Source organism: Ursus americanus, chromosome 1 (assembly GCF_024610735.1).
Source record: "Ursus americanus isolate L20-20 chromosome 1, mUrsAme1.1.p, whole genome shotgun sequence".
Lineage (NCBI taxonomy): Eukaryota > Metazoa > Chordata > Mammalia > Carnivora > Ursidae > Ursus > Ursus americanus.
The window spans coordinates 91,818,773-91,843,883 of NC_142127.1; the positions used below are offsets into that span (position 1 = coordinate 91,818,773).

The window sequence follows — 25,111 nt, forward strand, 5'->3', positions numbered from 1 at the left end:
GGGATACTTGCTGAAGCTCCTCTTACCGAGAAGATTCCCTCGATCTGCTTAAACACTTTCCACGGCAGAGAGCTCACTGCTTATCTTTGATGGGTTGGCTGCCAGGCATGTAGAAACCTCACTGACACAGGTAACAGAGGGAGATAGGGAATAACTGGAATCCAGAGGAACTAGGTCTACAGAAACAGACATAGGGCCAAATTCATGCCCCAAATGTTGTGCAAAGCTAGGTAATTTGGGACAATGTCAAACTCTCAGGACTTTGAGCCACAAGGCAGAGAACAGAAGCAGCTAGGGGGGCTCAAGAAGAGACCATAGTGTAGGTCCGGTAGGCAATCCACATTCAAGACGATGATTCAGAGTAAGATTCTGTGAGATTGAGAAACAGGGTGGCAGCAGCCTTGGGGAAGGGAACGGCAGGCTCATTCACAGAGGATTTCGGGAATACAGCCAAAGGTGCTGGTCCCAGGGGGGAACTGGAATGCTGAGCTGGAAAGAGACAGGAGTAGTTATAGTTTCTGGGCCAATAAAGTGTGTGGAAAGCTGTAACACCACAGGCATGTCGATGCCAATATTCACCCCAAGCAAGACAGGAATGCAGTCTGCAACAGCAAAACGCATCTCTACCCAGCAAGTGGGTGATTCTAAGGTTACCACTGAACCACTTCCTTGGTCTGCACTGGCAGTGGAGAGGAAAAGACAAGTCCCACCACGTAAGCAGAATAAATATTTCTGTTTTTAGACATGTCCAGCAAGAAGCCAGAGAGGATAGGTACCAGGAATATTCCCAAATACGACTTCAAGTTGACTTTGTGTGTGAAAGTCTTTCTCTGTGTTTTCAAAATGCTCTACAAGGAACGGTATTAGTTTCATGAATAAAATGTGTTCACTCATTTAAGAGAAAAAATAGAAATACGGCTTTATATTTCATATGGCTAAGAGGTTAGCTACAGAAAGCAGAATGAATGTGTTAGGTCTGAAGAGATGCATGGTCTCACTGACTCGACCCTATTTCCAAATGACAAGTTCCTCCAGATTAAGGCCAATGTGTGTGGGATTCTTTCACTGAGAAAGAGGGAGCCAAGAGGATCAGGAGAAGGTGGGAAAGAAAAGATGAAGCAGTTTTCCTTTTTCCATCCGTGCAATTGAAAAAAATAACTTGCAAGATGCTTAGCTTGTTTGTAAGTGGGGAAGGTGCAAAACTGAACTGGATAATTAATATTCCATGGTGAAAAAGTGGGTCCCCAGAGATAACTGCAGGAATGCTCGTATAGGCACTTGGATGACCTAGTTTAAAGGTGCTAAGGCTCTGAAGTGTAACAAGATGAATTTTAAGGTCACAGAAACAATTGATTACATAGCAATCAATGCATTTAACTCATAAACAAGGAGAATCAGCCAATCCTACAGGGATTTGAACTCCTGGTTTTAATGTGTGTATTTTAAAGTCCATGCACTGTCCATGAAGTCATTTTCCTTTCCAGCTGCAGAAACCCTGAAGGCTTTCTGTAAAACTGTAAGACAACAGTGTCTAAGCGATTATATAAAGACAATCAGCCCCATCAAGCTAACTTTAACAATGTCTTTTTGAAAGGCAGCATTTCTCTGGGTTTTAAGAGCAATGATGCTCCTTGGATAGGAGGAGGAAAAACTTACAGTAGATTTAGAGGCCATAATTTACATCAGGTGACTAAACCATATAATCCTTCATATTAAAGGTTATCCTTTACATTAAAGGGGAGCTGCCAACAGCTACCACAGGCAGCCAAAGAATCCCTACATTTGTTTAAAACAAGCAGAAGAATGAATTGATTTTTAGCATGAAAAGGCAGGCTTAATTGGCAAAAACCTTGAGAAGGTAAATCCTTAAAAGAGGTTTCCTCACAAGCAAATGCAGTAAGTAAAACCACCTCAGCTTCAGAGTTCATTTGGTTGATGAGTACTGCATGGAAATTAACACATAACGTCCCTGGAGGTACACGATTTCTCCTTGTCTGTTTCAAGCTCCTTTAAAACTGCGTATGTTTCAAACCAACAATTACTAGCAAATAATTAAGGCTATATTTTGAGATTCTGCTGTGATGATATTCAGGGCACTGTTATTAAAAGCACCAAACCGAAACCATGTGTCCAATTCAATAGGAGAGGGCTGAAGAAACTGTCATATACCCAAGCAGGAGAACACTCTTATTTATTGATCTGGAAAGATTTTGTGATCATGGTGTATGATCTATAACTCTTAGTGTATGTGTATTGTATGTGTATATATATATTTAAAAAAGAAGTCTGAAAGCATAGAAAACAAATGCTAAGCATGACTCTCATTATGTGGTAACATGATAGACGATTTTGCCAGTCTTTTTTTTTTTACTTGCTTATGTTACTGCATTTTTCTACACACAACTTCTAAATTTCTTGTGTGTGTGTGTGTGTGTGTGTGTGTTTCCTGAACTTGATAACCCGTCATTCATCAGTTTCCTTGAATGTGGCTTAAAACCATATTTAGATACCCCAGTTAAACAGGGTTTTCCACGCTACACCTGGCAGCCATGCACATAAGGAAGCCAGAATATACGTAATGAGAAGGCTGTGCTATAGTCTAGGAAGTACTAACCAGCTAAAAATTTAAAAAATTACTATCTTCTTTAACCAAAGATGTCATAAATGTATAAATAAATGTAACACTATATACAGATCTTATGAATTACACTGCAGAATTCTAAGTTAACTAATAGTCTCTCCATTTCACAGATGAGTACTACAAGGGCTCAGAGGGATCACACGACTTGTAAAAGATCCACACTCAACAGAAGAGCCCTGGTCACCAGGCCCCAAGCTCCAGGCTCCTTAGACACATTGCTTTCATGAGAAACCCACACAGGCACAGATCAATATATACAATAAACTCTGAGACAGGAAGACAGAAACCTTCATACAAAGGCTAAATTGTAACAACCTGCCACATAGTTACATTTTTTTTTATAGAACAAAGAGAGAGGCATCTTTCGTCTCCTGTGACGGAATGAAATGTATCCCTCTAAGAATTCATATGTGGAAGCCCAAACCCCCCGTGTGACTATATTTGCACATCAGACCTCTAGGGAGGTAATTAGGGTTAACTGAGGTCATAAGGGCGAGGCCCTAATCCCACAGGACTAGTGTCCTTTAAGAGGATCTCTTGCTCCACACACACACACACACACACACACAAGGCCATGTGAGGACACAAAGAGAAGGCAACTGTCTACAAGCCACGAGGAGAACCTTCACCAAAACTAACCCTGATGGCACCTTCACCTTGGACTTCTGGCCTCTCACACCATAAGAAATTAAAGTTCTGCTGGTTAAGCCACCTAGTTTATGGTACTCTCTATGGCAGTCCAAGCAGAGGAAGGTATTTTCCAAAGAATATCAAACAAAAGCCTCTCAAAAGTTGTTCTTCTACAAAGCCAAATTCAGAATTGAAAAATAAATAAGAATGTGATGAGTCTCCTCCCTGGACCAGCACTCTCACCCACTCAGACACTCACGAGTATCGACTGAATTAACCCTTCACCCTGCCACACCAAACCACCATCCCTTAAAAATTACCACATGCTCTATGGTTTTTTAAACATAAGAATGAAATCACCATGCACTCATGGACCAAAGCTAAAACTTAGAAGTTACTCAAAACTTTCCCTTTCACATATCCCCTTGTTCCCATTGGTCGCAGTATCCATGCTTGGGTTTCATGCCGTATGCCATTTCTGCCTCCCATTGACCAGACACAGTAGATGCTTAAGAAACATTTAGGGCTGAAGTCAGCTGCTGTTCAATACTTGTTTAATTTTCCAAAAGCATTCCTTCACACCTCATCTGAAATGATATTCAAAGTATTTCCCTCCTCCAGGTCCTCACCTGAGCTTACTTCACTTCTCAGATACTATAAACAGTTTTACAAAGCTTCCTGCTCCCTTAGACTGTGAACTCTTTGCAAAGGAACTTTTCTGCCAAAAAAAAAAAAAAAAAAAAGTGGTGCAGGGAAAGCATGAAGGATTCACTACATACCGATGTAGACAGAGAGAGGCATAATATATCCAAGGAGTTCAAGTTTATATGAGGGAGAATGGTTTACTGAAACCCCAATGAATGCAATCAAGGACCAAGGTATAGACTTAGGTATAGGGCACTAAGTTCCCTGAGGTCAACTTCAAAGACACGCAGATACTACTTTGCCTTGGCTGCCCACATCTTTTCTGGGCTTTTCCTGCCTTTAGCAGGATCAAAATGACAGGATTCTACAATTCCTGACTTCAGGAAGCAGTGCTTACTCATTTATTATACGCATTATTAATTTGAGCCTCAGTTTCTTCATCTATAAAATGAGAAGTATGATCTAACTAGAGGATTCCTGGGGCCCTACCAGCTTGAACATTCTCCACTCTTAAAGAAGACAGACGTCCCACTTCACCAAGCAACAGTATGGAACCGGTTTCCTTTTGCCTCTCTCACTACAGAACCCAAACTAGTCCATCTTGCCACCAGGATGAAAAGAGAGTGAAAAGAGCCATCCAAGATGTTTCTATTGTATATAGGATTATAAAGAAATCTTTCGGAAGGGCAACTACTCAGCCTGGGCAAACACATTATGTTTTCTATGCACAATGTTTGTGTAGAGAAAACTAGTTTGCAAGTTAAAGTAATTGCCGTGTTAAAGTAATGACCTTCTTTATTAATTAGGATTGCATCACAAGCAACAGAAAACCAGATTCTAAATGGTTTAATCTAAAAAAAAAAAAAAAGAAGAAACTTAAAAAAAAGGAATTTTTGTGATTTACAAAACACTTCAGGATAGAACTGTTTTTAGGTGCTGAAAAGGTGAGCCATTTCCAGGGAAGCCACAAGGTAGCACCCAGTGGGGGAAGGGTAGAATGGATGTGGGGGGGTGGCTAAAAGCAACTGACATCTACAGCAGTCTCCCCTCATCCCCGGGTTCACTTTCTGTGGTTTCAGTTACCCACAGTCAACCACAATACAGAAGCAGATTATCTCCCTTCTGACTGTCATCAGATGGTCAAGAGCAGCCAATTGCCAAATCGCAATGCCTACGTCATTCCTCTCCCTTCATCTCCTCTCCGGAGGCATTTTATCATCTCACATCATCACAAGAAGAAAGGTGAGTACAGTACATGAAGATTTTGGGAGACAGACCACATTCCCAGAACTTTTATTATGGTTTATTGTGATAACTGTTTCATTTTATTACTAATTATATGGTTAATCTCTTACTGAGCCTAATTTATAAATTAAATTTTGTCATAGGTAGGGATGTATGGAAAAAAACATAGTATATACAGGGCTGGGTACTATTTGTGGTTTCAGGCATCCATTGGGAGTCTTGGAATGTATCCAAGAGAGGAACATATCCACGATAAAGTGGAGGGAGGGAACATTATACCACCATTTGCAATTGTTTACCCATGTTTTTTCTCTTTCCCCCTTATTATAGAAATGTATTACCTTCCAAATGAGTTCACTGCCATTTTTTTTTTTTTTCTGCACACATCTGCAAGTAAATACTCTGCTTGAATCAGCTTAAATGCACAGGCCCAACATTTAGATGATTAAAAGTTCACCCTCCTTTTCAGATTGATTTTCCTTCTAAATCTCTCTGTATTTACTAAACAACGTGTGAGAAATCAAAAAGTTCTCATTCGCTTAGGCTGTCCTCCTGTTAAAAGGAGATGATGCTCTGTCTTATGTAAACTTGGGTCTATGTTTGTAACCTTCCTCTCCGCTGTGATACCTAGTCAACATAAGAATAATTTGCTCAGGAACACACTCTAGGACAAGGTCTTCAGCCTTAATAATTGCCAAGTCACAATCTGCTCTTTGCAAGGCCATTCGAAATAACACAAAGGCCAGCCATTGGCAGATGAATGTTTGACAAATCTTGGGAATAAACACAGGGCACTGTTGACATAGGTCTATAACTCAGGCATTTTAAATATTCTTCTTACCTTGTAAGAATAGAAGGTGATCCCATATTGTTAACTTGGAAACAGTTTCCTTCTTTTCTAACCGCTCTTACCCAGGCAAAGTAGGCTATACAAGTAGCAAGTGGGGAGGCTGCAGCCAGTCTATCCGGTTCCAAATCTTCTTGGGGAGTCTACGTGACCTTAGGCACCTCTCCATGCCTCAACTTTCCCAACTGTAAAATGGAGATCATAGGAGTAACATCTGGTCTGTTACAGGGACTAGAGGAGGCCACAGGCATTTCGTGACCAGGGACTACTCAGGATTCTAAACGCTTTGTAACATGTCGGCACCGTGTGCACGAGAGGGATCTGCCACGCTTGCTGGAGTCCTTGAGTCAAGAATCGCCCTGCCCAGAATGACAGCAGCGTCCCCTCTGAGAAACACAGGGTCTCCAATCTCTAACTCATTAGATGCCCTGGGGTCATCCAGCCAGTGCGAACACGTTCCAACTATGTGGGGCTCCCGGCCTCCCAGGGCATCGCACTATTTCAAAATCCTGGACCGTTCCTCCTTACACTGAGGTAATTATCTGTCCTCTGGTATTCGTTCTGCCTGCTGTAGCCTACGAAATAATTCGTCTATTCAGCTAAATGAAAACTGAAATTTGCCATTCCTCAAAACCAATATAAAATATTTACAAATTATTATGTCAGCGTCAGGGCTCTAAGGAGCACCAGATGTTTCTATTAACAGTAGATCTGTCATTTCATGCTCTGTCTTTCTCTCTCCATAAGAAAGGGGAGTAAAGCACCACAGCTCAGAGGGGCTGCATCCACACTGACCCGCAGTGAAACGCAGCTTTCTCTGATGGGATATTAAGTATTTCCCCAACTAGCTTCTCATTACCAACCAGGCTCCTGATTAATGAGTAGCTCGACCATGCCAATGCTCTAACTCCAGGTCCAATGATCCTGTTACCTTTACCCTGTATGTTCACGGTCTGCATAAGTAACCCAAAATCTCGGTAGCGGAATTATGGATGAGAGCAATATGACACCTTTGCTTTTTCCCTCAACTCAGCAGAGACCAAGAAAGGCCCAAATCAGAGTCGAAGAGCACGTCTACTGTTAGGGTTGAAAATTTGTGTGATCTCGGGGCGCCTGGGTGGCGCAGTCGTTAAGCGTCTGCCTTCGGCTCAGGGCGTGATCCCCGCGTTCTGGGATCGAGCCCCACATCAGGCTCCTCCGCTAGGAGCCTGCTTCTTCCTCTCCCACTCCCCCTGCTTGTGTTCCCTCTCTCGCTGGCTGTCTCTATCTCTGTCAAATAAATAAATAAAATCTTAAAAAAAAAAAAAAAAAAAAAAAAAAAAAAAGAAAATTTGTGTGATCTGAAAAACCACCAACCACAGTGGCAGGGCCAGCTTCCTTTATGGGGCTTTTGTACTTTTTACTGAATTCTAGCAAACAGACAGAAAAATGCCCAAATCATAAGTGCACAGTCCAAAGCCAGTTTTAACGGTGACTCCTTCAAACTTGCAGAGAAAAGCCAGTTCCCCTGCACAATAACTTTCTGCAGTGTTCGTTAAAAATGGAAAACTATCGGGACACCTGGGCGGCTCAGTCGGTTAAGCGTCTGCCTTTGGCTCAGGTCATGATCCCTGCATCTTAGCATCAAGCTCCTAGGATCAAGCCCCAAGTCCTGCTCCCTGCTCAGCGGGCAGCCTGCTTCTCCCCCTGCCTGCCACTCCCCCTGCTTGTGCTCACTCTCTCTCTCTCTGACAAATAAATAAATAAATAAGTCTTTAAAAAAAAAAAAAGGAAACTACCTGAATTAACTTTATGAATTGACCATAATACCAAAACCTTCTAAGAACAGGATTAGAGAGAGCGAGAGAAAGACATACAGTTGGAAAGCAAAAAAGAGAAACGGAGAAAGAGAATATATTGGCTAATATCAGTTGAATAATTTTTAAAGACTCATGATAAAATAACACAATTTCCACATTTTACTGACCACTAAATAGATGCCACTTCCCAAGTGAAACTTATGTACGTTATGTTCATTATTTATCATAAGTCTATTCATGGGGTAGGTATCATTATTCCCATATTACAGAGGAGAAAACTAAAGTAACTAGCCTATCATCACACTGTAAGTTATAAAGCTGAGATTAAAATTAAATTTTTATCCCAAAGCTTTGGCTCTTATCCACTATCTTCAACAACAACAAAAAAAAAACAGAATTCAAGAAGCTGTTTATAAAAATTTACTGCCAACTAATAGTGGGGTTTTTTTCCCCACAAATGCAAAGAGAATTTATGGATCATTTTCCAAAAAATTTAACATATTTAATATTATAAATATAAAAAGTCAGAAAGGTCACATAACTAAAAGCAGTACTTGAAATAATTTATTTTTTTTAAAGATTTTTATTTATTTATTTGACAGAGACAGCCAGCGAGAGAGGGAACACAAGCAGGGGGAGTGGGAGAGGAAGAAGCAGTTTCCCAGCAAAGGAGCCTGATGTGGGGCTCGATCCCATGAGCCTGGGATCACGCCCTTAGCCGAAGGCAGACGCTTAAGGACTGAGCCACCCAGGTGCCCCAGTACTTGAAATAATTTAACAGAATTTAAAATTTAAAATTCCTTCTCTCTGAGAAATGTTTAGGAACTGGAAATATGATCTTAGGAAAAAAATATCTCATAGCATACTTAAACTATGCTCACTAAAACTCAGCCTAAAATAAAGATGTTCACATCTTATTATTACTGGTCTGAAAATTTTGACCAGTGTTGTAAGACAGAAATCAGAAATAAGAGGTCTAATTTTTAGAAAGAAAGGAAAAATATATATATAATTGCATGCAGTCAAAACTATTAGTTCTCTAGAAAACTCTGGAGAATTAACTGAAAACCTATTAGTATTCACAAGACAGTTCAATAAAAAGATTGGATGCAAGATAAACATACAAAAATCAATAGCTGTCCTGTAGATCAGTGATAACCAGCTAGAAGACCTAATGGAAAATATTGGAAAAACTCAGTAAGTTTGTGTCTTTCAGTCATTAACTGCAGTAGAAGTCAACAATCCTTTCTTCAGGGAGGGGTTCTTTTTAGGATAACCATTTTTTAAAGTTACGAGAATAGTTGCGATGTTTATAAGATCAGACATTACTTTCAAAAAACAACTTTTTATTTCCCTAGAAGAAGAAATGGAAAGATCTAACAATGAATTTTTAAAAACCCGTTTCAGTACAATTGTTGAAATCAGAGTGCAGGATTCTTACTGTATCAAGTACCTATTTAAAAATTACTGAAATAGGGGCGCCTGGGTGGCTCAGTCCTTAGGCATTTGCCTTCAGCCCAGGGCATTATCCCAGAGTCCTGGCATTGAGCCCCACATCAGGCTCCTCTGCTGTGAGCCTGCTTCTTCCTCTCCCACACCCCCTGCTTGTGTTCCCTTTCTCGCTGGCTGTCTTTCTCTCTCGGTCAAATAAATAAATAAAATCTTAAAAAAAAAATTACTGAAATAGTTATAGTTACAATGTGCTGTGAATGAGGATCCCAGAGTCCTTCATAAAAGCTAGAATAAATTAGGGACTTGGTTTATTTTAGCTAAATACAATCAGCATTTTTGCCCTGTGGAGGAGAACTTTTAAAATCTAAGACCTTTGAGACCTTCTGGTGGCATATTTCAAAACTTTTTTTAAAAATACTTCTTTTCATTCATGCAAAGATAACGTTCTAATTTTTCCATCAACGTGGGCTCCTTTCATATAATTCCATCCACCATGCTTTTATATTGGTTTACTGCAGTCTTGCACGAGCATTAATTTAGAACTCTAGGATACAGAACTGCTGAATAACTATATGGTAAACCTGGAACTAATAAAACACCGTATGTTCAAATAAATAAATAAGATAAAAATGAAAAACAAAAACAAACAATGAAAAATCTAGGATACAGGGAGGCAGTTCCTAAAAAAACGTTGCAAACGGAAGCCTGAATGCTGAAATATGACTTTCGGCTTCGCTTCTTTGTTGGCACCTCCTTAGAAAACAGAGTAATGAAATCTCAATTTCTCCCATTAGTTAATTAGCCACCTTTGCATCTTAAGTACTGGAAGCATTATGCTGTTAATTACCTACAAGTCCACTCTCAAAAATCAGTGACTGGTTTTTTTTTTTTCCTTATGCACGGATTTGCACAACCCTTCGAGAAAAAAACAAAAACCTATAAAATACTCTACACACAGGCTAAATGTTACAAAATGAAGTGCTCTAACAGCAAAAGGTGAGTTCAGTCAACCAGTGCCCTTCTATTGATCTCTTATTTCAATCCCAACACCTTTCTTCTAATCCTCTCCATAATTCCATGAACTGCTACAGCGTTCCCGAAGCTGTCAATGCCTCCAGCGTCCGTTTTCAAATGACCAGCGAAGACGCAGTCTGGGCACTAGATCAAACTGTCGATGTTCCCAACTCAGCAATGAACAATCCTCTCGGAATCTCCTGGCACATCTGTCTAGGGCCTCCTAGGGTTCTTCAAAACTCTCCCCCCTCGGAAGAGAGTAAGAAGGATGGAGGGGCCAGAAAGGTATTGATCCATTCTTTTAACATGCTAATTTGCCTGGGGGCGGCTATAGTCATTGCCCAGCTGGACACTTCAAAAGCAAACTGTTTTTTCAAAGTGGGGATGTCTTTTTCAAACACTTAGAACTGAAAACAAATGAACCCACGCCTCAAGTTCACAGGGCAACTGTGAAGGAGGCTGGCCAACTAGAAATGGGAGCGCTCATGTATGGAAAGGGTATCTAAAATTAATTGATGGTAGCCAGAAGTGTGAAAGTTTGAAAACTATTTTAAACTTCTTCGAAAGCCTGTGTGTGCCTCATAACCAGGTAGGAAAGAGTCTATTGGAGAGCCTGCATTAATTCTGGGGAGAAAAAATTAAGACTTATGTAATTAAACTGATGTAAAACATTCATAACTCTGGTATAGATGAATGCTTGGACATCTCCATAAATGACAAAAATGGAAAATAAAATGGATTGTTCGCTTAATTACACCTCTAACTGGCAACACACCATTAACACGAGACAAGGAAAAGGTGGAGGGAGCAGTAGCACCATTATTAAAAGTATCTTTGTCTACTGCCTTTGTCATCAGTTTATTTATTTCATCAACGAAACATACAGTGCAGATAAGACTACAAGACACAATTAAGTGTGCAACGATGGCGAAGAGTAACCATATTAAGTTTGTAAAGTTAATTCATACAAAGCAATGATCTGCTCATCCTTTTCAGGTCGTGTATTTCTGGGGATATCCCGTGAGTCGTGAATGGTTAGCAATGGAAAATGCCGTATCAAAGAAGCAGCGGTGCTCCTAATGAAGGATGGGCTTGTGGCAAATGATAGCTGGGAAGCTTGGCGTATTAAATCGGGGAAGTTCTTAAGGACAAAAGCCCATGAGAACTGCATTCCTCCCTGAGCTGTGTCTTAACCGATCATGAGGTTGGCCCATATTTACCTGCCATGGTATTATGGGAGGAAATCAGTATTCTGTTAACCTCTGACCCCTGGGATCTGAAGCAGACAAAGGACCAATCTGGAGTCCTGGGAGAACAGAGCCAAATGTCAAACAGCAGGGAAGCGATTGTTACGGAAACATTTGGCGTGGGCACAGCCAGCTTCATTGGGGCAAACTGCTATTCATGGAAACAAGCCATGAAGAGATAACGCCATAAAATATGAACAAAATGGAACTTTTTCTGCCTTGCCTCTAAATTGTTAGCTTTATGGGACATCATGCTGAACAGTATGAAAAAAATCCAATTTGCTTTGAAGCGCATTAGTCTGTCTAACATCCTAATTATTGTTTACATTGCCATTTGCCTTCTATTAAGAATTGAATAATTACCCAGCACTTCATAGTTTAAAAATACAAGCAAACAGGATTATCTGGGTAATTAAGAAACTGTACTTTGGCTTTGTACTGCTGCAGAAAATATCTGTACACATAGGGGAAATGATAATTATCAATCAACTTACTTCAAATGGTATTTTAAGGATTTTGAGCAATTTGAGATCTGTAACTTATTAAGAAGAGGTTAGTAAGATCACCTTTGAGAAGTGTGGGTCTGTGTAAATCCATCCTTAGAAACAAGAGCCAGATAAGCAGCTGAATTTTCTCATCCACTAATGACACCAGAGAACACACCAAGTACAGAGCCTTCTGCTGTTCTTTAATCCCTAATAATCCATCCCAAATGGACTTTGAACAGCATCATCAAACTTTGTCAGACCATGTGGAGCTAAACCAAAGCTCTTCCACATTTCGATGTTGTTTTAGCTGACCCTGCCTCCACTTAATTACACTGCAAAGTCTGGCTATGCCCGTGTTCTGCCCTGTGAAATTAGCCTGAACCCAAAACTAATTGAACTTCAAAAACATTTCATGCAAAGTCCTCTTCTTCTGCTTTATAGAATGCATATGATCCTGGCCTTCTGAAGATAGCGCTGTGGCCAAGGAGGGTGAAGTCTGTGGTGTTACATATGCAGTGTGCTTGCATTTCCATTCTAGGGGAATAAAGCAGAAGTCGAGTCAATTTGGAGACACTGGGTGGGATGCGAAGAAAGGACTCAAAAGGCGACGTTCAACCCAAAATGAATACACATACGGAAGAAGAAACAGAATTATAGTCGATACGCCTTTTAAAAAAATTTATCTGGGACATAAGCGAAGATAAGGGCTTTTAATTGTGAATCTAGGTACAAAGACTGATGTACTCATTCATCCATGTAGGAACAGATGAAAATACCAACGGTGATCTTAAGTTATATGCTTTCAGTATCTATTTGTTGAAGGAATGAATGGATTCCAGCCCACTAGTGACCTGAAGCCTATTTTCGGAACTTCCTGAGGTCTGACAATTCCTTTTCAAAGAATTTTATCTTTTTGCTTTGCCATTTTTTTAAGCCCTTTGTTGGGACACTTCTAAACATTCCTCGCATAATCTGAATAGTGCCATCTCCTCCCATCAGAAAGAACTGCAAGATCCCAGCTAGAAGCTGTCACTGAACAGACAAGCCAAAGGATTCACCAAAACTAGGTTACTTTCCAAAGGTCAAAATAAAATGAGCAGCGGGAGCTTGGGTTGTTTTGCAAGGGGCAAGGGGCCAGGGAGTGACAACCAGCCACTCCGGGGGTTGGGGTGGGGGTGCACAAAAAGAGCCCAGTGCAAACAGTCCACTCTACGCCCCCGCCCCCAACCTCTGTAAGCATTCAAATCAAAACCGAATTAATTTGCATGGTGTCTAAATCATCGGGTTCTGCATAAACAGAAGGAGATTTTGGCTGGAGTTTCCAAAGGAAGCCCTCATTGCCTTTGTGCGAGGGGGGAAATGGGTGTGCTGTTTTGCATGCGAGCGCATACAGAATATGCAAATGAAGACTCCGCAGCCTGGAAATGCAACCCTAGGCAGACAGCTGACGACCCGCATTCACCCAGAAAACGCTCGGCGTCTCCAAAGGGAGTTGTAAGCGGTTCCGACAGGATTGTTTCCCAAGAAGCCGAAACAGACCCTGAATATTCATAAAATGTCCATTTAGTCATGGGACTATTAATTACCCCTCGGATCAAGAAACGGAGTGACCTCACCTGCTCTCCTCCCCAAAAACAGCTCAGAGGTACCAGCTGTAAAGCACACAATGAAAAAGGTTTTGTGCTCGACGTGAAAAAGATACAGTCTCTCAGGGTCCAGGGGACAGCTGAGACCTTCTTTAATCATGCCTTCTCACAAGGACAATAAAAACTCAAAAGCGCCGAGCCACCTTCTTGGACACAGATAAACAGCTTTAAAAGGCTAAAAGCTACAAATTGGTGTTTAAGTTTATAGAAACATCTAAAGGGGGCCATTCTTCTAGGCTACTTTCATCTCCCAGATTCTGAAAGTTCTCAGAACTTTCTGATTTCATGTTCATTTTTAACGTGTCTACAGCAAGACGGAGGAGTGCACCCTGCCTACCTGCTAGAGAAACTAAAAGTGCTGATGGTCTCATGACCCCTTAATGGTCTCATCACCCCTTCACACTTTAAAAAATATTGAGGATGCCAAAATGCTTCTGTTTATCTGACTTACAGCTCTCCATATTTACCATTAGAAATGGAAATTGAGAAGTTTTTGAAGTACTTATTACTAACGAATTTTAAAAATCAATGGTTTTTAAACCATCACATATTTAAACAAATAACATCCGTTCAAGAAAAAGTAACTATAGTTTCCCAAAATACAATTCATGGTAAGAGTGACACTCTTTTACTTCTTTTTTTTTTTTTTTTTTTTTTTTGCAAATCTCTTTAATGTTTGTTTTAATAGAGGACAGCTGGACTCTCCTATTTGCTTCTGCATTCAATTTGACGAGATATCACCCATCAGGAAGCCCCTAGAAAACTCCACTCATGAAAAAAAGAGGGGTAATAGGCAAACGATAGCTAAGTATTACTTAAGAAAAGTTTTGACCTTGCAGACCACAACAAAGGGTTGTGGGGAACCCAGACAGAACACACTTTGAGAACCACTGCACTGGGGCAGGCAGTAACATGGTGAACAGAAGATCTAATCAATGCGTGTAAGATCAGCCATTTCAAATCACCTCCTACCCTCGCTTATGTTAACTTCATTCCCCCCCCCGCCCTGCCCCCCAAACAAAAACAAAACAAAAAAAACCCTACTTTGGAAGCTAAATGAACTGCTTTCATTGTTGGACAGACACTGGTCCAATAACCCATACCGTTAACATATTTCTACCTAACAACAATAAAAGTAACAATAACCACTTCCACTTACTAAGTGCTTACTGACTCCAGACACTGTGCTAAACCCTTTTCTCCAAACATACATGCTTATGTGTGTGTATCATACGTAACATACTATTACCACCAATTTGCACCTGTGAACTTGAGGGTTAAGTTAGTGTCCATGATCACACAACTGGTTAAGTAGCACAAGTAGAAATTGAACCTAAGCCGCAAACTCCAAGAACAGGTCTTGGCCATTTTATACTAATAATTCTGTTCACCCATGCACTGCGGAGATTTCTGAAAGGTTCAGGCATAGAGATGATTCATAAACATGATGAAAAGAGTTAAGACCCAACTGAAGAAGGAATTATAAACCTCGTTAATACATCAGTCACACACACAGATTTTGATATATCATCTTGACTCCGTGAAACATTACTCCACCAACTAAATGTTAAACAGGCCACAGTTCCTTATGCATTTATTTATTCATTCATTCAATGAACATTTAATGAGACCCCGCTATGCTCTGTAATCGTCGCTGGGGTTACTTGTCTGATTATACCACATTGCCCTTCTTCACATACGTGCTCACGGTAAGACAGTTTGCTAAATTCACTTGTCCAAGATAAAGATAAGAAAGTCACAGGGTAAGGCTAATCATCTGATTTTTAAGCTAACTTGTATATGTTGGATTTATAAATTAAAGTGTTTGTTTAAAAATATTGCCGGGAAAAACTAAGAAACCTAAATATCCACCATGGAGGGAAAAACTATATAAAGTACGATACATTCAGACTACAGAATATTAATTATCCATTATGAAGGATGAAGAAGAGGGGTATCTTCTAACACAGATGATGTCCATGATAAATAGTCAAGCATCATAAAAACGAGATGATAATTAAGAGGATGATTCTATTTCTGTTAATTTCTAAAATACATGTTACAGAGCATATTTGAGTTGTCTGCCAAATTACAAAGAGTGGTAACTCATAAAAAGTTGAAGAGTTTGAAGCATGCCGTTCTTTGGTAATGTGAAATTCATCAGTTAAATGGAGGAGGGGAACAACAATCTAAACCCAAAGTAGTCAAGTTCAATGATAGGAAAGTCAAACTTCTATCATGACCAGTTCTGGTTTGCATAGTAAGCAGTAACTGAAAAGCCATTTACTCAGTCTTTTTTCCAAAGACTTCAAGTCTTCACAGAATAATGATGTCTTAATTCGTTTTTGGAAGGTACGAGGAAGCCCAGTTAAGACTAAAATAAGTCATCAAATCTTAAGTACCATATTCACAAAGGCCCTCACAGAGATCATTCCTAAGTGATGCTTTGGGGCCCCCAAAATAGAGACCACTCCATGATTCACACTCACAAAAGAACCCTGGTCACATGAAAAAGGGGGGGGAAATAGACCAGAAAAAGCACAATAATTAAACTCTGCTCTTCTTGTGTATAAAGAATTGCGTCTTTCAGTGATCACAGCCAGGCTTCAAAGCTGGAGATAAAAGCAGCCATGTGATTCAAGCAATTGCTTCTTAAAGACATGATTCAAAGGTAGAAGAAAAATTTCAAAGGTGGAAAGGATATGAAGCAGCATCTCTCTGAAGTATATTTTAAATGCTTCCGTCCCAGTACTTCTTTCTCCTAACGTCTTTCTAGAGTAGAGTGGGAAAAACAAAGTAATTTCTCTCTCTCTTTTTTTTTTAAAAAAACATAACTCTTCCTCTTTTCGAGCACAAATTTCAAAATTTCTGTTATGGCCATCAAAGCATTTTTATCTTGTTCTTTCTCCTAAGAGCTTTTACCCATACTTTTGCCGATCTGAAGGCATCCTCTATTAACGATATATAATATAGGTCCTGGATATGTATGCCCCAAACAATCTACAGCAACAATGTATCTTTCAGGAAGGCTTGATCCCTATGGAGCTTGACTTTATCACAGTTGTGATTCTTTGGCTTGAAGAGTGACTCCAGAAGAATGCCTTCTTTCTATTAGTATCATTTTATGTATACGCTCTAAAATAGTGCTTATTAATATTTCACGAAGAGTAAATCTGTGACTTTCCTTTCATTTTTCAGCTTTTTAATTAAGCAGAAAACATGTTAATAAAGTACCTTTTCCTCTCTTCGTCTGTTTAATCTTTCTGAAGTAATGAAAACAACCTCCTAAAACATCTGGACTAGTGCCTCCCTGGGGGGGTACAGGTGGGGGGCTGGGGGGTGGTGGCGGGGTCTGAGGTGTATTTTCACTTTCTTCCAACCATCTGAGGAGACCTGGTCATGAGACCAACCAGAGCAGTGACTTCTCTGCAGCCAATCACTGGGCAAGTTCAAACCACGGCTGAGGCCAGCCAGCCATGCATCCTCCTGGAGAAGACAGCTGAGCGGCTATTACCACTCTCTGTGATCCTGAGGAGACGGAGCCAGATCATTTCAGAAAATGTTATTCAAGAGCAGAATGAACTTGCAGCTGCTTCGGGGGGCAAGCCCGCCATCACCTCTTGACACTTCTGACGGAGCCCTCCATCCTTCGCCTCCATTAGCATGTACCGCTTGGAGGTAAGAACGCCAAGAGGAAGTGTCGTTCTGTCCCCAAGGTCCCTTGAGGACTCCAGCAGCTGACGAGGGTTAGATTCAAACAACAGCACACCCCAGGCCCCCACCCACCCTGGCCATTTTTGCCCAAGGATCCTTTGTCACACATGTAAGATCTTAATCCATCTTCACTCTGACCTCCCAGACCCCAAGGAAGATGGATGAGGAAGTGGGTGACCTTTCACCTGTTCTATTCGGCCTGCAACAGTAGGCCCACTGAAAAGACAATTGGGGAGGAACCGGCTGCCACAGTTCTGAAGACTTGCCAGTTCCCCTTTATATCCCTTCTTAAGCTCTCTTTGCGCCCTGGTCTTTCTTGTCCCGCCCCCAAATCTCTTTTCTCTCACTCAAAGGAAAGTTCGCTTTCCGACAGGGGAGAAATAAAATGACTCTCTCCAAATATCATTTTCAACATGAAGTGTGAAAATAGACATTATTCTTTGTTAGGGCAAGGGCAATGCTTCCGTCCTATCTTTAGCCTTGACTTCCAAGAGGGGCTGGGAGACAGATGAACTTCTCTTTTGCTTGTTCAACTCAACACCCTTAAAAGTCCACAGCTATGACTGTGGGAAGAACAGAGTAATCAAAGAATTGCTAGCATTAACACCGGGTTAATGCTTTAGGATCTGAAAGGCGACTTGTATTAATCTTACATCACTGTGCCCTCGTAAGTCCTTACTTGGACTGTAACCTAAATACAATTATTTTCAACCCATTTTATAGATGAAGAAACCAAGCTACAGACCTTAAGAAACACGCTGAAGGTCACAGAGTTATGTGAGCACATGGAGACACATCTCCATGTTCTTTCTGCTCTACCTGGGTGCTTCCCAGTAATGATGTCAAGGATGGAGATGACCATTTTTATTGCTCCTAAGATTTTTACAGTCTTGAGTCATCTTTAAAAAGTCTCACTGAGGTTTGGAGTTGGAGAATCTTGCCATTCAAGTTTTTCCTTCCTCCCTAAATTCATCAGTGATGCTTACCTGTTACTATTAAAACAAACAAATAAACAAAGGGCAAGATTTTGTTCAAAAAATGCCTTCTTGAAAGAGTTAATCCTTTCATGAGCAGCGAAGAAGAAAATACCTGGGTAGCCAGAGTGAGAACAATGAAGATGTTAAAAAACAGCCTCAATCAACCTCCCCTTCCATTAAGTATGCAGCCTTGTGTTAGGAATAGTTTGCTGAGAAACGGACTGAATCTAAAACATGGAGTCCCACCCCTTCCACGAACCATATGATTAACTGGATTCCCAAGATTATTTCCATAAAGCAAACCACTAAAATGTTCAATTGGCTTTACATTCACTTCCCCCTCCATCTTTTTCTCTTCTTCTTCTAATTTGGGTTGTAAAAATGTCAAGGAGTTTCACAGTGTAGCAATGTATGAGTTAGTGGGCTCTGCAAAAATTGAAAATCAATGACATTAGATACAGAGATAGACTAATGCCAGAGCAGGAAGGAAATGGGAGACAATAGTGTTTTTTTTTTAAATACATATAAGAATCTTGACATGTGAAGACGTGCAAGTCCTCCCTTACAAAGATGGAAAAGGCAGAATAATTTACTCTAAAATATGGTGCAGTGTCATCGCCCCGTTCCTGTCGCTGTACCTGCTATGATGATTGCGATTTAGGTGCCAATAACAACGCACTCACCTACGTTCCAGTACTCATATCAGCATGTTTCAGAGTTTCAATTCTGTACAGCTTATGCAGTAGTTACTAAGTCAAGAGCTAACACAATGATCAAGAAATTAATCTTCGCAAACAACAACAAAAAAACAGCCTTACATTCAAATGTTAAAATTTTCAAATTTACAGGTTCACCTTTTTTACTCTGAGTCAACAGAAAAGGTAGCCCGCCTTTATTGTTTCATCTGCAATGAACTTACAACATTCCCTGTTAGCTACTCCTGGAATTAACTAGCAAATCAGGAATGACACTTTAAAAGCGTATAAACTATAAAAGGGAAAAATGCATAACCTATGACATGAAATTACCAAAAATGCAACTTTCTTCAGGTTATAACTGTTGATTTCCAGTCAGTCCAGTAGATTGTCCCACAGTGAATCCCGCCCTGTCATTAAGATGGTTGAAATGCCAGACAAATTGTGTGGCAGTCAGTTATTTCGGGGTCTTTAATCACCAAATCAGACGAACCATGTGGCAATCAGTCTACAGTTCAACAATCAACCTGAGAAAAGATTAATCGGGTCTGTCCCATAGTCGGGATCAGAGTTACCCTGTTTAGCCATAACCATAGTAAGACTGGCAGCAGCCAACTATTGATAAGCACTAAAAATAAACACCAAGCGAAAATAACAACCCTGGGATAACTGATTTTTTTTTAAGCCTCAATCCACACACAACACAAGCAATCCATGTAAATACGAACTCTTCTCATCTCTTGCTCGGAAGCAAAGCTGCTCCAAAGGAAAGTATTTAGCAACTCCCCAGAAAGGAGAAACAAGGGAGGAAAGAATTGCATACACTGAACTACAGGGAAGAAAGAAAAAAATCACCTCAGTAATGTGATAAGTAGTAATTAACATGACACAAAAGTCTAGATTTCTTCAAAAACTCAATAACCAAAATGGATGGCAATTTACTACTGCCTCTGACCACCCAGATCAAGTAAGACTCTCACTAGCTTTTTATCACCTCCTCAGGGAAATCAAGAGGTCTTTCATCAAGATTAATGTCACTAGAAGACCTTATCAATGGGTGCTCAGTGGAACAGAATGCCCTTGAAACTCCGTCACTCCACTTCGTTTGGCCACGTCTACACTGGTCCATGAGGCAGGAAAAACGGTACTTTTTTTACACAGCTCGATTTTCATCAGCCGGCGGGATTTGCAAGAATAGAGTCCTCATTTCACATTTAAGTCGTTCATGTACATATATACACACCACAAGAGATATTTACCATCTTCGCCATGGTACCAGGTTTCCAGCCAGGGAAAACTGGGGTTCAAAAATGTGTCTGCCCTCTTTAAGGAAGGAGCAATCAAGTCTGTTTCTTCAGCTCGTTCACTTACATTTCAGAGGGCACATCAAGCCGGTGGAGATCTAAGTGCCTGTTAGCAAATGTGTTTGGTCTTCTGCTGATTACACAGCGTCATTTATTTTGTCAGTATTAGAACCGTCTTAGCCTTGCCACCTGGAGCCATAGCACTCACTCATTAGACCCCTCTGTCCCACCACATCCCACAGGGGCTGCTAATTACTGGCTTTACTCCATTTAGTCTCATCTCTGATTTAATTACGTGCACTAAGCCCTAATGAAAAGTACAATATGGCTCTCCTTACCTTGGCATTCTCCATTCCGCTCTTCATGCCCAGCATTGCATAGGCAGTTGCCAATGGGTACCAGCCATTCACCATCTGCCCCACAGTACATTTTTGGCACATCCTTCTCTTCTGAGTTGTTGACACAGGAGCCTCGAACTTCCACCAGGGAAGATGTATCAGCCCCTGTGATGGTGTCTGGAAACTGGGCCAGATTGCGAACGGTGAGCGGACACTTCTTATAGAACACACGGACTGAGACCAGGGCAATGCAGGCCCCCACATCCTGAAAAGCCAGATAAAACCCCTTTTTGCTCAGTGGCCCTACATCCCGGATCTCGGTGTTCAGCTTCATGATTCTGTCACCAATGTCCACTTGGGTGAAGCTCTCGTCGGCCGCAATGGTGTCAATCTTGGCAAACTGGCTCTCTCGGATAAAACGCTCTTTGTCGTTGTCTGATTCGTAGTAGTAAAGGTTAAACGTCTCCTTGCAAGTCCCCATGACACCTGGAAGACTGTTGCAGTCTCTCAAGGTGAACTTGATCTCAATATACACCCTCTGGGCCCCCTCTCGGGTGATCCAATCAGTTCGTAGCCAGTTATTCTGGTTGGGTTCCATCACGTTGCACACTTGGTAGGTTCGGATTGGTGTATTTTTTTCATCCATTATACTCACTTCCTCCCACTGCAAAGATCCAAAGGAAATGTATCCATTACAAAATGTCATCATACAGTGACTTGTCAATTCTACTGTACCCTTCCAGGACAGTGACAATTTTTGTTTCAGGGAGGAAGAAAATGACTGAGAACCAACCCTCACTAACAAAACATCTTATGGGAGATAAGACAATATTTTATTGAAAATGTGGTGTTTTGGGGGTCTGGTTTGGTTTGGTTTTGTGGTTGTTTCCTTCTTTTGCCTAAAATCCAGAGGCCTGCCAAGATCTGTTGCTTCTGAGTTCCCAGCAGTTCCTTGTGGTGGTCTAACAACCTCAGATTCACCTATTACAACAGCTACAATTTCAAGTGGCAACAGTTCAAATTTACTCATAAATGAAAAACTAGTATGTGCACTGTTTCAACAACTGAGCAGAGACCTGCAAATTAAGAGCAGGAAGAAAGAAGCTTGCCAAAGGAAGACAATTATCAGCTAATTAGTGGTGCTCCTGTCAGAACTTTGCTCTCTAATACCTAAAAAAAAGTCAATTTTTTTTTTTTTTTTTTGGCACTGTCACTGTTCTTTAAAGGGGTAAAGAAAATCTCACTCTTCTGGTTTTGGTAATCCTGAGAAGACAGAGAGTAAACTTTATGGTTGGATTTCTCAAATCCACTGTCATTTATAACAATGAAACACTTTTCCAGAGCAACGTATTCAAAGTCTGTATATTATTTTTAAAACATATACCCGTAAGTAAACGAGGACGCAACACACGCTTTGCTTCTAAATCATTTGTGGATATTGAAAATAAAATAGTAGGTGGTATTTATGATTGAAAGCCCAAGAAAATTAGAGGAGGATGGTAGGGTTTTCTTTACGATCTCTTTCCAACATAAAGATTTTCACTGTGGGACAATCTGAACTCACTGTGACTGGAGTAGTAAAAACTCTCTCTCTTGACACAGCTTTTAAAAATAATCCTAAAAGCAGCAAGATTGTTTGGGGGGCTCCTCTAAATCTCCTAGGCAGCCTCCAATTCTTCACAAGTATCTACAGTAATGCACTTATATAGATCTGGTATAAATCAGTTTAAGTATCTAACACCTGAATATAATTAGAAGAAAAAAGATAGTTTAAAAAAATTCATATTCTGTAATAGCTCCACTTAAAGTTCCATTCAATCCAATGAAGTACATAGAACCATAATGTATCTTTTAACGGGTTTTCCATCTGTGCATTGGAAAACTATTAATGGATGGAAACGTTACTACGTGAAGGGCCATACTGCATAAAATTCTGTATCCCTTTCATCTGCTACCATTATGAAAGTTGGAACTGGGAGGGATAAGTGCCCTGTGGTGATTAAAATTTCTTTTTATCCGCTAAGCAATAAATCACCAGTAATTTACTTATTTGGGGGAAATTCATGTAAATCCAAAAATAGATCTCCACCTTCAAAAAAACCCCTACTCAGCATGCTTCTCATCTCAGAACAAAGGGAATATGGAAAAACACATTTATCAATGTAAATGAAAGCACACAGGGATATCTCCACAGAGTTCATACAGGAGAGTTTGGGTCTAATGTGAATTTTCCAGCCTGAACTTAATTGTCTAAACACATTGATCAATTTGCCAGAACAATGACAAATCTCCCCTTAGTTTTTGTATTTTACAATCAGCATCAGAAACTCAATATACTCCTTTAAATGAACGCTGCCAAGAAATTAGGTTTTTTGGTACAATGTTGCCATTAGGAGCCATTACTTCCTATTATTCTTATGTTCTTAGTTGTTCTTACAGAAAAACAGAGAACAGCGAGTTGTCTCTGACTGTATTTCATATTTTACTTTGTGGTATTGTCAAGTAAATTCTCTTTTTCTCTTTAAAGGCAACAATAACAACAAATAAATATCATTATTTATTGACAAAACCATGACCCCAAGTTTCCAGCCAAGAAAGATGTGAACCATCCTAACTCTAAGTAGAAATTTCAGAAAATCACCAAAAGATACAAATGTGTTTTTATCTTCGGCTAGAAAGAACTTTTTAAAGCCAATCTATCCACACTTTCAGATAATCTAATTCATCCCTTCATTCTAAACGAGAAAAAGTCTCCTTTAATTACAAGATCTACAGATTAATGAAACTTTATAATCTGGCACATAATTTCTCAATGGCTACTATATATTTTGGAATGACTAACTGTATTATATATAAATAACGTTTCATTTCTCACCCCTCACAGTGAGTCCCTAAAATGTTACAGCCATCATATTTAAGGAAAGAAAGATGCTACCTTCTGCGTCTACATTCAGTCCACAGGAAAGTTCTGGGTTGGACACATCAGCTATCTATGCATGGTATCATTTTAAGAGACCTCAAGACGAAAGAAGTTTTGTGTTTAGAAAAAGTGAGCAGGTGTTCTTTCAGCAGTTTGGAGGTCGGTGCGGGATATGGGATGTCTACAGCATATTAAATTGCAGTAAAAGCTTTCCAGAAACTAGATAGACTATAGATTGTACTCAAAAATGTGTCATTCCCTGCTTTTAAAGAGGTCCCAAATCATACTGGACGCATTCTCCCTTCAAACTTGAAAGCAGGCAGTAAGAAATAAGAAAAATAAGACTCATTAAATTTTTAAAGTACTGATGCCTTCCATCTTCAATGTTGCTGGCAGTTCTAATACATTGGACCTACAGAGCTTTACATCCTGGTGTAGCCTGGGAAAGCCTCCCTGAATCAGTGACCTTTCCAGGGTATAGGATTAACAAGAGTCTGACTCTCACGAGATAAAGCTGTACCTTTCTTCGCATTCAAAGGACGAGGGCAATTGCCTGCAATCAGCAGTGAATACAGCCTGTCTACACCGCCAGAGGCCTGCCAATCACTCTCGCTCCCTGTAAAAAATGGTTTTGAGGGCCGACTAGAATTTTTCAGCAGAGATCCAACCAACTGCAGTCAAGTTCAGGCAGAAAAACAGGAAGGCAAGGCAAATCTCCATTTAATTTCACACGGATCACAAGACGTGTTTTGGAAAAAGACGGCCTAACATTCTCCATCTTTATGACAACTTTCTTGCCTTATTTTTAAAACCCTTCCTCTTTTGTAACAGTTCCTGTGCATCTTTACTGTTCTGATCCCTTATTGTTGATTCCGCAGACAGGGGCGAAGCACTGTACTGGGTGCTGGTATTACAGTTTTCCCTGTGTCTTTCACCTCCATTGCACTTAATCAACTGATTCGTTCATAGATCATCCAGCATATAAAGGCAGAATTATCTTAATTTTTAAAGGATCTGAAAGTTCCTTAAATTTGGCAGGAGTCAGAGTAACATGTTATTCTGATTTCTTTCCAAAGCTGATTCACTCTGACTTGTTACGAAGGGCGGTGGGGGAGAACATGGCCACTGACCTGTATTCTCTGAATCTTGAGGAGGAGGCCGTGATGGCACATTTCAGAAGAGATGAACAGTGATGGGCTCTCAAACTTTCTATTCTAGCTTCCCCTTTCCCAAAGACTCAAGATTCCAAATACTTAAAAACTTTTTTACATTCAGCACCAACAGTACTAAAGCTTGCGGGTTTTCTGTATACACACTGCGCCCCTGGCACAAGTTCATAGGGGTTCCTCTCGGTGTGCAAGAGAGCTGCAGTTGATTAAGGTCGGGAGATTTAAGGTTGTGAGAGGTGAGGATGCACCGGACCCCCCCCTCCACTGCCTGTGCAGGGAACTAAACTTGTGCCCGGTACAATCAGAAATGTTCTCTCCCCTGGTATCTTTATTTATTCAT

General features: G+C 40.4%; 1 protein-coding gene across 3 annotated transcripts in view; it reads right to left on the reverse strand.

Annotated features, from left to right (window-relative positions):
* EPHA4 (EPH receptor A4) overlaps positions 1-25,111 on the reverse strand; it is a 142,251-nt gene that overhangs the window by 113,447 nt on the left and 3,693 nt on the right. For all 3 annotated transcript variants that reach the window (XM_087863885.1, XM_087863891.1, XM_045775331.2), the window contains exon 3: positions 20,683-21,346. In XM_087863885.1, coding sequence (XP_087720011.1) covers positions 20,683-21,346 — 664 coding nt within the window. The remainder of the gene's footprint in view (positions 1-20,682; positions 21,347-25,111) is intronic.